This window comes from Cydia pomonella, chromosome 18 (genome assembly GCF_033807575.1).
Source record: "Cydia pomonella isolate Wapato2018A chromosome 18, ilCydPomo1, whole genome shotgun sequence".
NCBI lineage: Eukaryota > Metazoa > Arthropoda > Insecta > Lepidoptera > Tortricidae > Cydia > Cydia pomonella.
This window is the reverse complement of record NC_084720.1, coordinates 7,482,780-7,496,663: the sequence shown is the minus strand read 5'-3', so window position 1 is coordinate 7,496,663 and position 13,884 is coordinate 7,482,780. Positions and strand designations below refer to the sequence as shown.

Sequence of the window (13,884 nt, the reverse complement as noted above, 5' to 3'; positions counted from 1 at the left end):
TTTTTGCACCTATTACCCTTAAGGACTTCCCTGACTTCTGAAGTCTATGCGCGGGAACTGACAGCGCAGGTTTTCTTCTCGCTGAGTAGGTCTTGCTTATAGGGAACTCGTCGGGGTTCTTTCTCACATATTTACCTATCTCAAATATGAAGAGCGAAGGCACAGTCATCACCTTAAGGTTAATAAATAGCTGCCGTGCGGGTTCGTCCTCGGGGACTCTAGATATCAACCTGATTACCTTCTTTTGTAGGATGAATGGTCGGTCCCTACCAGCCGCCATGCCCCACAGGTCAATTCCTCTCGTTAGGTGTGCATGGAAATATGCGTAGTATGCTGTCAGCAGGCTTTGTTCCGACAACGTATACTTTAGACGTGCTATAGCGTAGTAGGCAGAGTTCAGTTTTCTACAGATTGCGTCTATGTGCTGGCCCCATTGCAAACCGCTGTCGAAACAAAAACCAACGTAACGAGCATAACTTACGGGTTCTATTTGAATCCCGTTAACAGACAAATCTAGCCGTAGCTGTACCTTATTATTGAGTGAGAAGTGGAGGAGGTTCGTTTTCTCGATATTTAACTGCATGCCGTTAGCTTTAAACCAGTGCAGCAATTTTAGAATTATGCCTTTAGCATTCGTCTGCAGTTCCTCTTGGCTATGCGCACCACGGGAGGAATCGTAGGACATTCCATCCCGCGTGTTTGCCACCCGAGACGAATTTTCCTCCCTTGGGACACAAATAACTATTATAACTGTTGATGTGCTTTTTTTGATTGTATGTAAATTCCATGTTGACGGTAAAAGTGCCCTTGTGGCCTATTTGTAGAAAATGTTGTAAGTTCTCTGAAGAACTCTGGTATGTACATACTTCTCCTGTTTTTCTTATTTGAGTCTCGAGAACCTACTGAAAAAATGTACCCCGCCTGTTAAGTGCTGCGTAAAATTAATAGCTTTAGGTTCCCTTAACTTTGCGATGTCTACAGGAAAGACGCGAATGAGTTTGCTAAAAATGTGTATGACTCAGGTATAGATAGCTATTTATTATTATTATTGGGGTTTCGGGCCTTTGAGTGCCACTTCGACCAGGTAGTGATCTATTGTGACAGCCCTTTAAAGTTCATTACTGATGCCCGTTGAATCCAGGAAATTCCAGATTCTTTGGGCCGTAATGTTCTGTACCTCATAGGGTTGCAATACGTGCCGCCCTAAGTGGGTACTTCTTTTTGACATTAGTGGTCCACAGGAGCAGAGAATGTGCATTGCAGTCTCCTCTGACTCATGGCAGAACCTGCATGTCGCGTCTTGTTTCTTCCCAATTTGAAACATGTGTTTGTTCAACTTACAGTGTCCAGTCAATATTCTGGTCACCGCGCAGGTTTTATGTCTTTTGAGCTCTAAGAGCTCCTTAGCAAATTTGTTGTTGAACCCTTTGATTAGAGCTTTCGAGTGTTCTTGTCCTTTGACGAATTTCCACCAATCGATTGCTCTTGTTTTTTCTAAGTTGCTGAGCAGAGAATATGCATCCCGTTTTGTGATTCCACAGAACGGTTCTGGGCCGACCAGGGGTGTGTCTGCGCCCTTTCTAGCAAGTTCGTCCGCTTCTTCGTTTCCGATAATGTCGGAGTGCCCTGGTACCCATCTAAGTATGACTTTGTTGGAGTTAGCCAGTGCATTTAGGTTAGTTTTACAGTTCTGGACTAGTTTCGAGTTTGACTCCAGGGATTCTAGTGCCAGAAGAGCAGCTTGGCTGTCTGAGTTGATGTAGATATGTTGGTGTCTTAGGTTTCTATCCAGATTAATCTCCGCACATTTGTTGATGGCGTAGACTTCTGCCTGGAAGATTGAGGCCTGTGTGCCCATGCTGACGCTAGCACTGAACTTAGGTCTCTCACCATAGATCCCACATCCTACATCACTGCCTTTCTTGGAACCATCAGTGTACCAAATATGGCTTCCCTCTTCGACGTACATTTGGTCGTTAATCCATTTGTCTCTAGGAGGAATTTCTACTGTGTACAGTTTAGTAAAATGACATTCTGTATGCGTGTCATCCGTGGGCATGCTAAGGGTTCTATTTGCAAAAACCCAGGCCTTTAGTTTGGTTAATGCTTGAGAGCGCCATTTCGGCCTGTTTAGCGTGCATATTCTATAGACGCACTGTTTGGCCTCCTTTTGCATTTGCAAGTGGAGTGGTATAATGTCTAGCAGTGCGTCTAGGGCCGCCCCCGGTGTCGAGGAGAAGGCACCTGTTGCTGTTAAACAAGCCGTGCGTTGCAGGCTGTTTAGAGTTTCTATTGCCGTCTTTTGGCTGGTTTTGTTACACCAGACTGCGGAGGCGTAGGTAATAATGGGCCTCACTACCGCTGTGTATAGCCACATAGCAATTTTGGGTCTTATGCCCCATCTTGCTCCTGCCATTCGACAGCATGACCACATGGCCATTTTTGCTTTTTGTGTAATATTTCTCAGGTGAGGGTTCCAAGTTAACTTTTGGTCAAAAGTGACCCCTAGGTACTTGACCTCGTCTGAGAACGGTATTATTTGTCCATTAAGTTTTGGTTCTGTGAGTTTTCCGAGCTTTCGTTTCCTTGTGAATGGTACTATCACAGTCTTGCTCGGATTAATGGACAAGTCATTTTCTTTACACCATTTGAATATTGTGTTTAGAGCTCCTTGCATTAGGTTGGATATCGTGTGGAGGCAAGGGCCTTTGATAATGACTACAAGGTCGTCGGCATATCCTTGTGTGTCATAGTCTTGGCCTGACATAATCGCAAGAAGTTGGTCCACTGCTAGGGTCCATAATAGAGGGGAAAGAACGCCTCCTTGTGGGCACCCTTTTGTGGTATAAAATTCATGCTCTATAGTATTGAGGGTCAGAGTGGCTACTCTGTTCGAGAGCATGTTATGTACCCATCTGGTGGTGGTTTCGTCAACTCCCTTTGATTTCATACCATTGAATATGGTCTCTGTGGGCGTATTGTCGAAAGCACCCTCTACATCAAGGAACGCACATAGAGCGGTTTGCTTGTCCTCTAGGGTTTTCTGCACCTTGTCAACCAGGTCGAGTAGGGCAGTCTCCGTAGATTTTCCCTTTTGGTAAGCATGTTGATTTACGCTTAGTGGTCTTTCCACCAGGTATTTGCCTCTAATGTGCTGATCGACTATTCTTTCCATCGTTTTTAGTAGGAACGATGTTAGACTGATAGGTCTGAAGGATTTAGGCTGTGAGTAGTCCTTTTTCCCTGCTTTCGGTATAAATCGTACCTTGACCCGAGTCCATTTATCTGGTATAATTCCCCACGCGAAACTTGCTCGGAATATTCTGGCCAGATGCGGGAGGAGGAGCTCCTGTCCTTGCTGTAAAAGCGCCGGAAACACTCCATCTTCTCCCGCTGATTTAAATGGTTTAAATTTTTCCAATGCCCATTTAATTTTGTTTGGTCTAAAGATGTTAGTTGCCAAATTCCAGTCGATATTGCTTGCCCTGTGGATTTGAGGATTCCTTTGGGCGCAACGCTGTGTATTACTGGTTGAATACGAACCGGGGAAGTGGGTGCCTCTGAGCAAGTCCAGAGTTTCCTCTTCTGTGTTCGTAAATGTGCCATCTGGTCTTTTGAGGAGACCGAGATAGTTGGTTGGTGTCTTGGAGAGTATTTTGTGAATTCTCGCTCCTTTGTGAGTTTGGGCAATCTCTTCGCAGAACCTTCTCCATGACCTTCTTTTTGCCTTCCTGATTTGTTTATTATATTCAGTCGACGCTCTACCATACCTTCCCCACTCATTCGGTGTGGTCGAGTGATTGAATATGCGACGTGTAGACCTACGGAGGTTTTCTAGCCTTTTGTTCCACCACGTCGTTGTGTTAGTAGTTTTTGACTCTTTCAGCGGACAGCTTTGTTCGTAGGCCCTACTTATGCCTTCAGATATTAAATTAACTGCCATGTTGAGAGAGTCTGGTGTTTTGACATATTTTGGGACATCCTTTAGACGTTTTTCGAGGTCAGCCTTATAGGCTTCCCATGACGTTTCTTTTGGATTTCTACGCGTAAGTGGTTCCCTATCTAGAGAGCCTTTAACACTGAACAAAATATGTCTGTGGTCCGACATTGAATTTTCGCTGCTGACACGCCAGTCGGCTAGGCAGCTTGCCGCCTTTCCAGTAGCGAGGGTAATATCTAATACTTCTTGCCTAGCTCTAGTTACGAAGGTGGGCGTATTGCCCTTATTCAACAAGTGCAGACAATTGGTAAAGATGAATTGGGATAGTAACTCACCCCTTTTGCTGATTCCAGTGCTCCCCCAGATGGTGTGGTGGGCGTTGGCGTCACATCCCACAATAAGTTCCGCCTTTTGTGCTTGAGCGTACTCCAGCACTTTAGTCAGTTCTTCTGTGGGATCTTGCTTCTCTCCGGGCAGGTAGGCGGAGCAGACTATTACCTTGAGTGCTCCTCTCCCTTTGAGATCGACGTAGGCAGCTACTTGGTCTTCACTGCATAGTTCTGTAACAGGCAAGAAGTTAATATTTTTGTTAAATACGATGCAGGCTCTCGGTTTGGCACCTTTTTCGTAGATCAGTACCTTTCCTGCTCTGTTCAGTCCTGATGCCATGGACTTAGTGTTGATCCATGGTTCTTGTATGAGGGCGATGTCCAGGCCATTTTCGCCAAAAAGTTTTTCCATGACTGCTGTGGCCGCTATGGCGTGGTGTAAATTGGCCTGCAGGAACCTCACCCCCCTACCCTCTAGAGCGTCATCTTTACTTGGCACCGCGCTGGGCACTGGTGTGCCCTTGGTGGCGTCTTTGGTCCCCACTACCCCTTGGGCGGTTATTGCCCCTGTAGCCTCCCCGGTTGGCGAGAAACCGCTGCATGCCCGATGGTCCTGGAGTGGGATTGGAGGTTGAGGGAGCCGCCCGTTTTGGACCAGAAGGCACCTTTCGGGCAGGCTTTTGGGATAAGGTGGTGGGTGGGGTAGGGTTTGCAGCCTGCGGTGGCGGGTCTTGGGTAGGTTGAGTTTCGGACTGTTGGGTCTTTGGTTGGCCCTTTAGCCGAAACTGGACCTCCCGGAAACCTAAGTTTGCCTTTAGGCCCTTTTTCTGTAGATTCTCCACAGACAAGTCGTCTAGAGACAGGGTTACCATAACCCCGCTCTTCTCAACTTTGGTGTGGAGAATCTTCCAGTACTCTGTGTACAGCCCCTGATTCTGTGCATAGAGTAGAGATAGCGACTGCTTTACCTTGGAGTCGTCTATCTCTGGAATGAACACCATCCCTATGTTCGGCTTGGGAAGCTCATTTTCAGGGATGACCCCGAGGTTGGCTTCCGGCCATGGTTTTAGGGAAGGTGTTATTTGTTCAAGCCAGGCTTTTGATCTTTGGTCACTACAGGTGATGAGAGAGATATAGATAGCTAACTAGGGTAACTTAGCTAGTAATTTTGTAAACGGGTTTGTTTATTGATTTAAGAGGTTTATTACCTTTGTGATAAGATATTTCGTAAATATAAAGTTTTCTTAGGGCGCAAATTATCTTAGTATTGATAATGTTAAATCGAAGATCCCATTCCAAACTGCATCCTACCTCAAGGAGTTAAGACTGATTATCGAAATTACTTTGATGAAGTTGTTTCATTGTGACCGCAAACGCAAGGTTCATTGAAGGGGCACTAAAGGACGTCAGAAATATGTATACATTTTTCTTGTTATTGCAAAATTGTAAACATGAATGCTTACATGAATGGCTAAGCATGTTTACACATTCATTTGTATGTTAATGTTCGTAAATTATATGCAACCTTTTACACCTTTGTTCAGATAAATAAATGTACTTACTACACTCCATTATTTTGCATACGTATTTGAAAAAAAATATTTTTTGTCTGTAGTATGTATTTTAATAACGAAATGCGTAGGATGACGCGCTTTTATCAATTTGCATATTACAAAAACTGGAGGTCGTGAGTTCGAACCCTGACTTGTATCGATTTCTCGTATCATATGTAGGAGTCGCCATCAGATATATCTGAGCATTCTGAGCGGCCAAGACGTTCACGAATATCTGTGAAAAGCATCTATTAAGAAATTCAGTTCATATTCATATATTTGAAAAACATCGTATTTAAATCTGCAAGTTTACATCTGCAAATTAATTCAATGGCACATGGAAAGTCCCCAATCCGCATTGGGCTAACGTCGACATCATAGCAATAACCTTGTTGAATGAGAGAAGGCTTGTGTCCAGCAGCGTATTCTGGTGATGATGATAGAAGAACTCATTAAAATGGGTTGGAGAGAGAGCCTGTACACTGAAATCGATATTTTTTGAACTTATTGAGTAATTAAAAAAATATTTGAACATTTAGTAATAAAAAAAATCAATATCTTAAAACCAATTTTGTTGTTATACCTACGCCAATATGTTGGTGTAGTAACTATGTAGTAGGCAAGTCCCAATTTTTGTGTAAGTACTAACAAATTTGTTTCCATTTCTCATGCTCTGAATGTGGCTCGTTGTTGTTTTATAAAGTGTGCAGAAAGTGATACGTTTCTGCTCTAGAGGATTTTACTTTCCAAGTAGGTTTTTTTTATTCCTAAGTACGTTTTTAATTCATTTGTTGTACAATTTCCACTATATTTAACTCTCCATTCCATAAATATACGATACTTTTACCTAAATTGTTAATTTTAAATTGTTAGTTAAGAAGTACCCTCAAAAAATACTATAAAAAGTTTATACTCTACAATTCTACATGTTTTGTTTGTTTGTTTGTTTTGTTTGTGTTGTGTTTACATGTTTTATTTTCTTCGTATTCGAAATGAAAAGTAGAGTGTTCAACTACGGACTATTTGCGCTCTCACTGCGTTCGAGTGCCAAACTACCTCGACAGAAATGAGTGCCTTTCGTCCCTTGGTTAACAATCTACTATTGTTACGGTTATGCAAACATTTCTTTTAGTGTTAACCCATGCATTTCGCACTAATAGCTATATGGATATATATGTATGGGCGAAAGTTAGCAACGTATCGTTTATTTTTTAAAACCAACGTCAATCTTTTTACAATAAATTACGGAATTGTAGCATTTGCTTGTTTGTAAGCAACAGTTTGAATGTTTCTGAGAAACTAAGAATGTTGGTAAAGTTACGATTGTTTTTAGGGTTCCGTAGCCAAATGGCAAAAAACGGAACCCTTATAGATTCGTCATGTCCGTCTGTCTGTCCGATTCTGTCACAGCCACTTTTTTCCGAAACTATAAAAGCTATACTGTTCAAACTTGGTAAGTAGATGTATTCTATGAACCGCATTATGATGTTCACACAAAAATAGAAAAAAAACAATAAATTTTGGGGGTTCCCCATACTTAGAACTGAAACTCAAAAAATCTTTTTTCATCAAACTCATACGTGTGGGGTATCTATGGATAGGTCTTTAAAAATGATATTGAGGTTTCTAATATCATTTTTTTCTAAACTGAAAAGTTTGCGCGAGAGACACTTCCAAAGTGGTAAAAAGTGTGTCCCCCCCCCCGTAACTTCTAAAATAACAGAATGAAAAATCTAAAAAAAATATATGATATACATTGCCATGCAAACTTCCACCGAAAATTGGTTCGAACGAGATCTAGTAAGTAGTTTTTTTTTAATACGTCATAAAAATTTAAAAAAAAATTTTTTTTCATCAAACCCATACGTGTGGGGTATCTATGGATAGGTCTTCAAAAATGATGTTTAGGTTTCTAATATCATTTTTTTCTAAACTGAATAGTTTGCGCGAGAGACACTTCCAAAGTGAAAAAATGTGTGTCCCCCCCCCCTGTAACTTCTAAAATAACAGAATGAAAAATCTAAAAAAAATATATGATATACATTGCCATGCAAACTTCCACCGAAAATTGGTTCGAACGAGATCTAGTAAGTAGTTTTTTTTTAATACGTCATAAAAATTAAAAAAAAAAAATTTTTCATCAAACCCATACGTGTGGGGTATCTATGGATAGGTCTTCAAAAATGATATTTAGGTTTCTAATATAATTTTTTTCTAAACTGAATAGTTTGCGCGAGAGACACTTCCAAAGTGAAAAAATGTGTGTCCCCCCCCCTGTAACTTCTAAAATAACAGAATGAAAAATCTAAAAAAAATATATGATATACATTACCATGCAAACTTCCACCGAAAATTGGTTTGAACGAGATCTAGTGAATAGTTTTTTTTTAATACGTCAATAAATTAAAAAAAATTTTTTTTCATCAAACCCATACGTGTGGGGTATCTATGGATAGGTCTTCAAAAATGATATTTAGGTTCCTAACATCATTTTTTTCTAAACTGAATAGTTTGCGCGAGAGACAGTTCCAAAGTGGTAAAATGTGTGTCCAAAGTGGTAAAATGTTGAACAAGATCTAGCAAGTAGATTTTTTTTTAATACGTCTTAAATGGTACGGAACCCTTCATGCGCGAGTCCGACTCGCACTTGGCCGCTTTTATTTTTTTAAACCAAGGGATATAATATGGTCGGAGTGAAAATCTAGTTTAAAAATTTACGGAAGAATAGCGTTTCTTTGTTTGTAATTGCACTGGCACTTACAAACAATTGAATGTTCAATTATATGATAACACTGGACCTTCGCGCGATTATTTCACATGCAACATGAGAAATGCGACAATGAACGTTGTGACCTGTATTGTAATCGAATCTAGCTCAGTGCCTTTATGTGGTAGGCACACAGCATGTGAAGTGTGGCCAGGTGGTCTGACTTACCACATTCGTATATCACTATTCACTATATTAGAGATGCCAAGAGTATTCGGCAACTATTCGGCCACTTTACCGTATATTCGGTATTCGGCCGAATACCTACCTATTTCACATAATTATAAAAATCGGATACACGAGACAGTGATTTTTGGGTCAACATTCTTTTCGTTTTCTTGTTTTTTGTCCCCAAAAAATGTGACGGAGTGTAGACGTTTGTATGCGATAAAATTAAGTTTTTAACTTTTCTCATGGTAAATGTAATCTACAGCTAAAAGACATGCAATAGCACTCGTTCCTTTTTATTTATTTGATAAAAGACAGACATACAATCGTGACAGAGTGGTCCAAAACAAGACAAAAAGTTTGCAGTCGTTTCTGCTTAAAAATACAAAAATAATTTTACAACACTTAAGCAAATCTATGCTAGATTTAACTGTTCGTCCATGTATGTAAAATATAACTAGTTTTGTGGAATCTAGTCTTGATAATATCTAAAAACCGGCATACACGTGTAGTACATTACTAACAAAAAATGTGGAATTCTTATTATTTTATGCTTATGATTTTTAGAAATGTGATCGCGGCCGGCTAAACGTCCCTTTGTCGCTTACCATAAGGACTAGATTTACCTTTATCTCTATACGAATAACCTGTCAAGGCGTCCTTATGTCAAGCGACAAAGTGCGACATTTTGCCGACCGCGGTCACAAATAAGAATCTGATTGTATTTAATCATACTCAGTCAATTATACACCATTACTATTTAAAATTAGTAGGCTTATCACTCGTATCAGTCACAGGCCTCATAACTTCAGATATCAATATGGTTGTTTTTTTAGACTACCTTAAGGCTAAGTTGGGCGCTACAGAACATCGCGCCGCTGAAAGAAGCTGCGAAAAGGGATGACGTCATGTTCGGGACACTGGACACTTGGTTACTGCACAAACTAACAGGTACATATTACAATATATTGTTTTTACTTTCTAAAAGCGCAAAATTCGCCTTTACTATCTTCAACTTCGTCTAAAGACTTTAATCATACTAAAACTTACTTTAACCAATAAGGACTTGTATTTTGAATAAATACTTGGTCAGTCCATAAGTTCTATTACAAAGGTTTTGGCTGATAAAATTTATAAGAATTCAAAATTTTGCGAAACTAAAAAAAACATAGGTCTGGGAAAGTACACATTTTGGGATTTTAACTTTATGATAATTCAACTTTCTGTTCCTAAAGGAAAGGTTTTACTAAAATAATGTCAGCCATGATTTGACAGCTTGTTCAATACTCATCAATAGGCATCGGAGTTTTTATCGCATGGTAAGACTAATAGCGAGCTATGGAGTCGACATTAGCAATAAAATTCAACTCATATTCATACTCATTCATCTATTTAATTACTGATTTTAATTTTATAGTCAAGGACAAGAATGTTAACGAGTTTGTAAACGATCCTTTAATTTTGTCTTTCAGGACACAAATATAACAAATAAGAATAATGACCATTTTTTTATTGATTAATATTTTTATGAAATTTCTTAATATAATTAATACAAAAATGATCATTATTCTTATTTGTCATACTTATATATTCAAAGATAAAAATAAAGGATCGTTTACAAACTCGTCAAAGTTCTTGTCCTCGATTATAAAATTAAAATCAGTAATTAAATAGATGAATGAGTATAAGTATGAATATGAGTTGAATTTTATTGCTAATGTCGACTCCATAGCTCGCTATTAGTCTTACCATGTGATAAAAACTCAGATGCCTACTCATCAAAACGTAATTTAAAATTTAGATCGTGACTTTATTTAATTCTTGGTTACATTGTTATTGTCGTTAGACGCGAACACGCTTCGCGGATCACGGATCACGGATTATGAAAAAGTATGCTTAATGATCGTTATCAACGTGTAGTTTTCATAGCAAAGTATGGTTGGCAAGAAAAATACACAAACACAACTATTTTTATTATCATCATTATATACATTTAAATATCCCAATTATGCTAAATAAACAATTAAAATTTATTGAATGAATTTGGGTGTTAGTTGTTGACTTCAATTAGAAAAATAACCGGCCAAGAGCATGTCGGGCCACGCTCAGTGTAGGGTTCCGTAGTTACTCTTCCGTCACAATAAGCTAAACTGGAGCTTAAAGTGTAGTAAATGGTACCTTTCACCCGAGTTAAACAAATAGGCAAATTTGCATAATCAGTACCTAATTAAAGTAAGTCTTTTTACTATGAAGGGAAAACATTTTGCGATAACTCAAAAACAGCTAAACTGATCATATCCGCTATAGTTTTCATTTAATGTCTTTCTTAAGCTCTACTTCCACGATTTTTTTCATATTATTTGGACCTATGGTTCAAAAGTTAGAGGGGGGGGGGACACATTTTTTTTTTCTTTCGGAGTGATTATCTCCGAATATATTCACTTTATCAAAAAATGTTTCCTGAAAACCCCTATTAGTTTTGAAAGACCTTTCCAACGATACCCCACAACTCTAGGGTTGAAGCGAAAAAAAAAATTCACCCCCACTTTACGTGTAGGGGAGGTACCCTAAAAAAATTAAATTTTTAGATTTTATTGTACGACTTTGTCGGCTTTATTGATTTATATATCCATGCCAAATTTCAGCTTTCTAGCACTAACGACCACGGAGCAAAGCCTCGGACAGACAGACAGACAGACAGACAGACAGACAGACGGACATGGCGAAACTATAAGGGTTCCGTTTTATGCCATTTGGCTACGGAACCCTAAAAAAAGGATTTGAAGTAACTAAATGACCTTTCCACGTTGACATAATTACGGGAAGGTAATTTAGGTATTCAAAATGTTTCACTGCACGCAATTTCTTTTACCTCAGTTGTATTTTTATGTTATGACACGGCATGAATGTCATTGTCATGTCATACAATGTCAGTGTATGATTTTTATTTAATATTAAAGGGCGAAGAAGGTTTACTAATGTCATGCTGATGAATAATATCCTGGAGTAAATGTGTTATAATGAAAAAAAAAAAAATATATTGATTATTTACATGTATTGTTTTTTCTGCCAAGTGTATGCTTTTGTATCAAAACTGCACGTTGATAACGACCACTTATTATGCTTCACAAAAAGGGTTAAAAATTAATAAAATAGTTACAATAGTTTATTTGCATGAACCTACTTTATTAAGACATTATATTATCCCCAGAACTTGTGGGCTGACTAAGTATTAGTTAAGGTGAAGTTATATAGGCACTGAAAGCTAATTCAGGGCATGTGATCTAGTCTAATCCTTTTTTCAGTTTATTGTACCATTGAAAACGAGCCACTTATAGGTAACTAAAGTTTCCTCGAAACTTGCGTGTCTGTTGTAAAATATTCCACGAACTTTTGCCTTGACATCGACACCATTCGAAATACTGGTTTTGCTTCTTATGATTATAATACCTTTACGATATTTTATGTTATGCTTTATCCTACTCAACACTAAGATGCCCTTGAGTAGGTGTTGATTGAAATCCGCATTTCGAAAGTCATTAAGTACAGCAAGAAGTCAAAGTATTTTTAATTTGTGTATAACATCACCACAAATTGCTTTAGTCAATTTAAACTTTTAAAATATAATAAACTTAGATACAACGTTAAGACTGTCGTTAGGAAACTGAACGGTATGATAATTACATCGTCTGTTTCTTGCTGTATGTACCTATTCAGTGCCCTTAGGTCAAGATCAGTTTCGTAATTACTTAATACTACGACTTAAACTGAACATATCATTCCTCATGGAAGTGACATTTTTAACGTCTATTTTTTATAGAAATTTGACAATTATGATGACATTTCCACACTTTGTCAATGTAATTGCCATGCAGAGTTAGGTTGGTCTGACTTTATTTCAATTTATCTATTTTGAGTATTATACAAGTTAGCATTTTTTGTTTTAGTATTAATTACCCGACGCACAACTGCCTTGGAATTGAGCCAACTAACCAATATTCATAACCTGATGTTATTTTATTTGATCTAACTACAATTGTTGTACAATAGGAGGCAAAATCCACGTGTCGGACGTCTCATCAGCATCAGCAACTGGTTTCTTCGACCCATTCTGCATGGAATGGGGCGGATGGGCACTATCCCTCTTCAAGATACCGCGCAGTGTGCTACCCACCATAGTGGACACTGCGGGCAAGCATTTCGGGACCACTACGCCTGATATCTGGGGGCATGCGATACCTATCATAAGTTGTGTAAGTATACGTCCTGTATAGAAGAGGGCGCGTGGGCGTTGTCCTTCTTCAAAATACTGCGCAGCGTGCTAGTGCTACCCACCATAGTGAATACGGCGGGCAAGCACTTTGGGACCACTACGCCTGATATCTGGGGGCATGCGATACTTATCATAAGCTGTGTAAGTACACGTCCGTTATGGAATGGGGCGGATGGGCGTTGTTCCTCTTCAAAATACTGCGCAGCGTCACAGCGTGCTACCCACTATAGTGAATACGGCGGGCAAGCACTTTGGGACCACTACGCCTGATATCTGGGGGCATGCGATACTTATCATAAGCTGTGTAAGTACACGTCCGTTATGGAATGGGGCGGATGGGCGTTGTTCCTCTTCAAAATACTGCGCAGCGTCACAGCGTGCTACCCACTATAGTGAATACGGCGGGCAAGCACTTTGGGACCACTACGCCTGATATCTGGGGGCATGCGATACTTATCATAAGTTGTGTAAGTACACGTCCTGTATGGAATGGGGCGGATGGGCGTTGTTCCTCTTCAAAATACTGCGCAGCGTGCTACCCACTATAGTGGATACGGCGGGCAAGCACTTTGGGACCACTACGCCTGATATTTGGAGGCATGCGATAGGTACCTATCATAAGTTGTGTAAGTATACGTCCTGTATGGAATGGGGCGGGTGGGCGTTGTCCTTCTTCAAAATACTGCGCAGTGTGCTACCCACCATAGTGGATACGTCGGGCAAGCACTTTGGGACCACTACGCCTGATATCTGGGGGCATGCGGTACCCATCATAGTTGTGTAAGTATAGCGGTGGTTAGATTTGTCATTCCAAAAAAAAAAACTAGGGAACGTAGTTTATTGTAGATAGTTTT

General features: G+C 39.6%; 1 protein-coding gene across 1 annotated transcript in view; it reads left to right on the top strand.

The window, feature by feature from the left end:
- LOC133527976 (putative glycerol kinase 5) overlaps nucleotides 1-13,884 on the top strand; it is a 33,439-nt gene that overhangs the window by 7,492 nt on the left and 12,063 nt on the right. Inside the window, exons 5-6 of the mRNA XM_061865197.1 lie at nucleotides 9,594-9,708; nucleotides 12,808-13,010. Of these exons, the coding sequence (XP_061721181.1) occupies nucleotides 9,594-9,708; nucleotides 12,808-13,010 (318 nt within the window). The remainder of the gene's footprint in view (nucleotides 1-9,593; nucleotides 9,709-12,807; nucleotides 13,011-13,884) is intronic.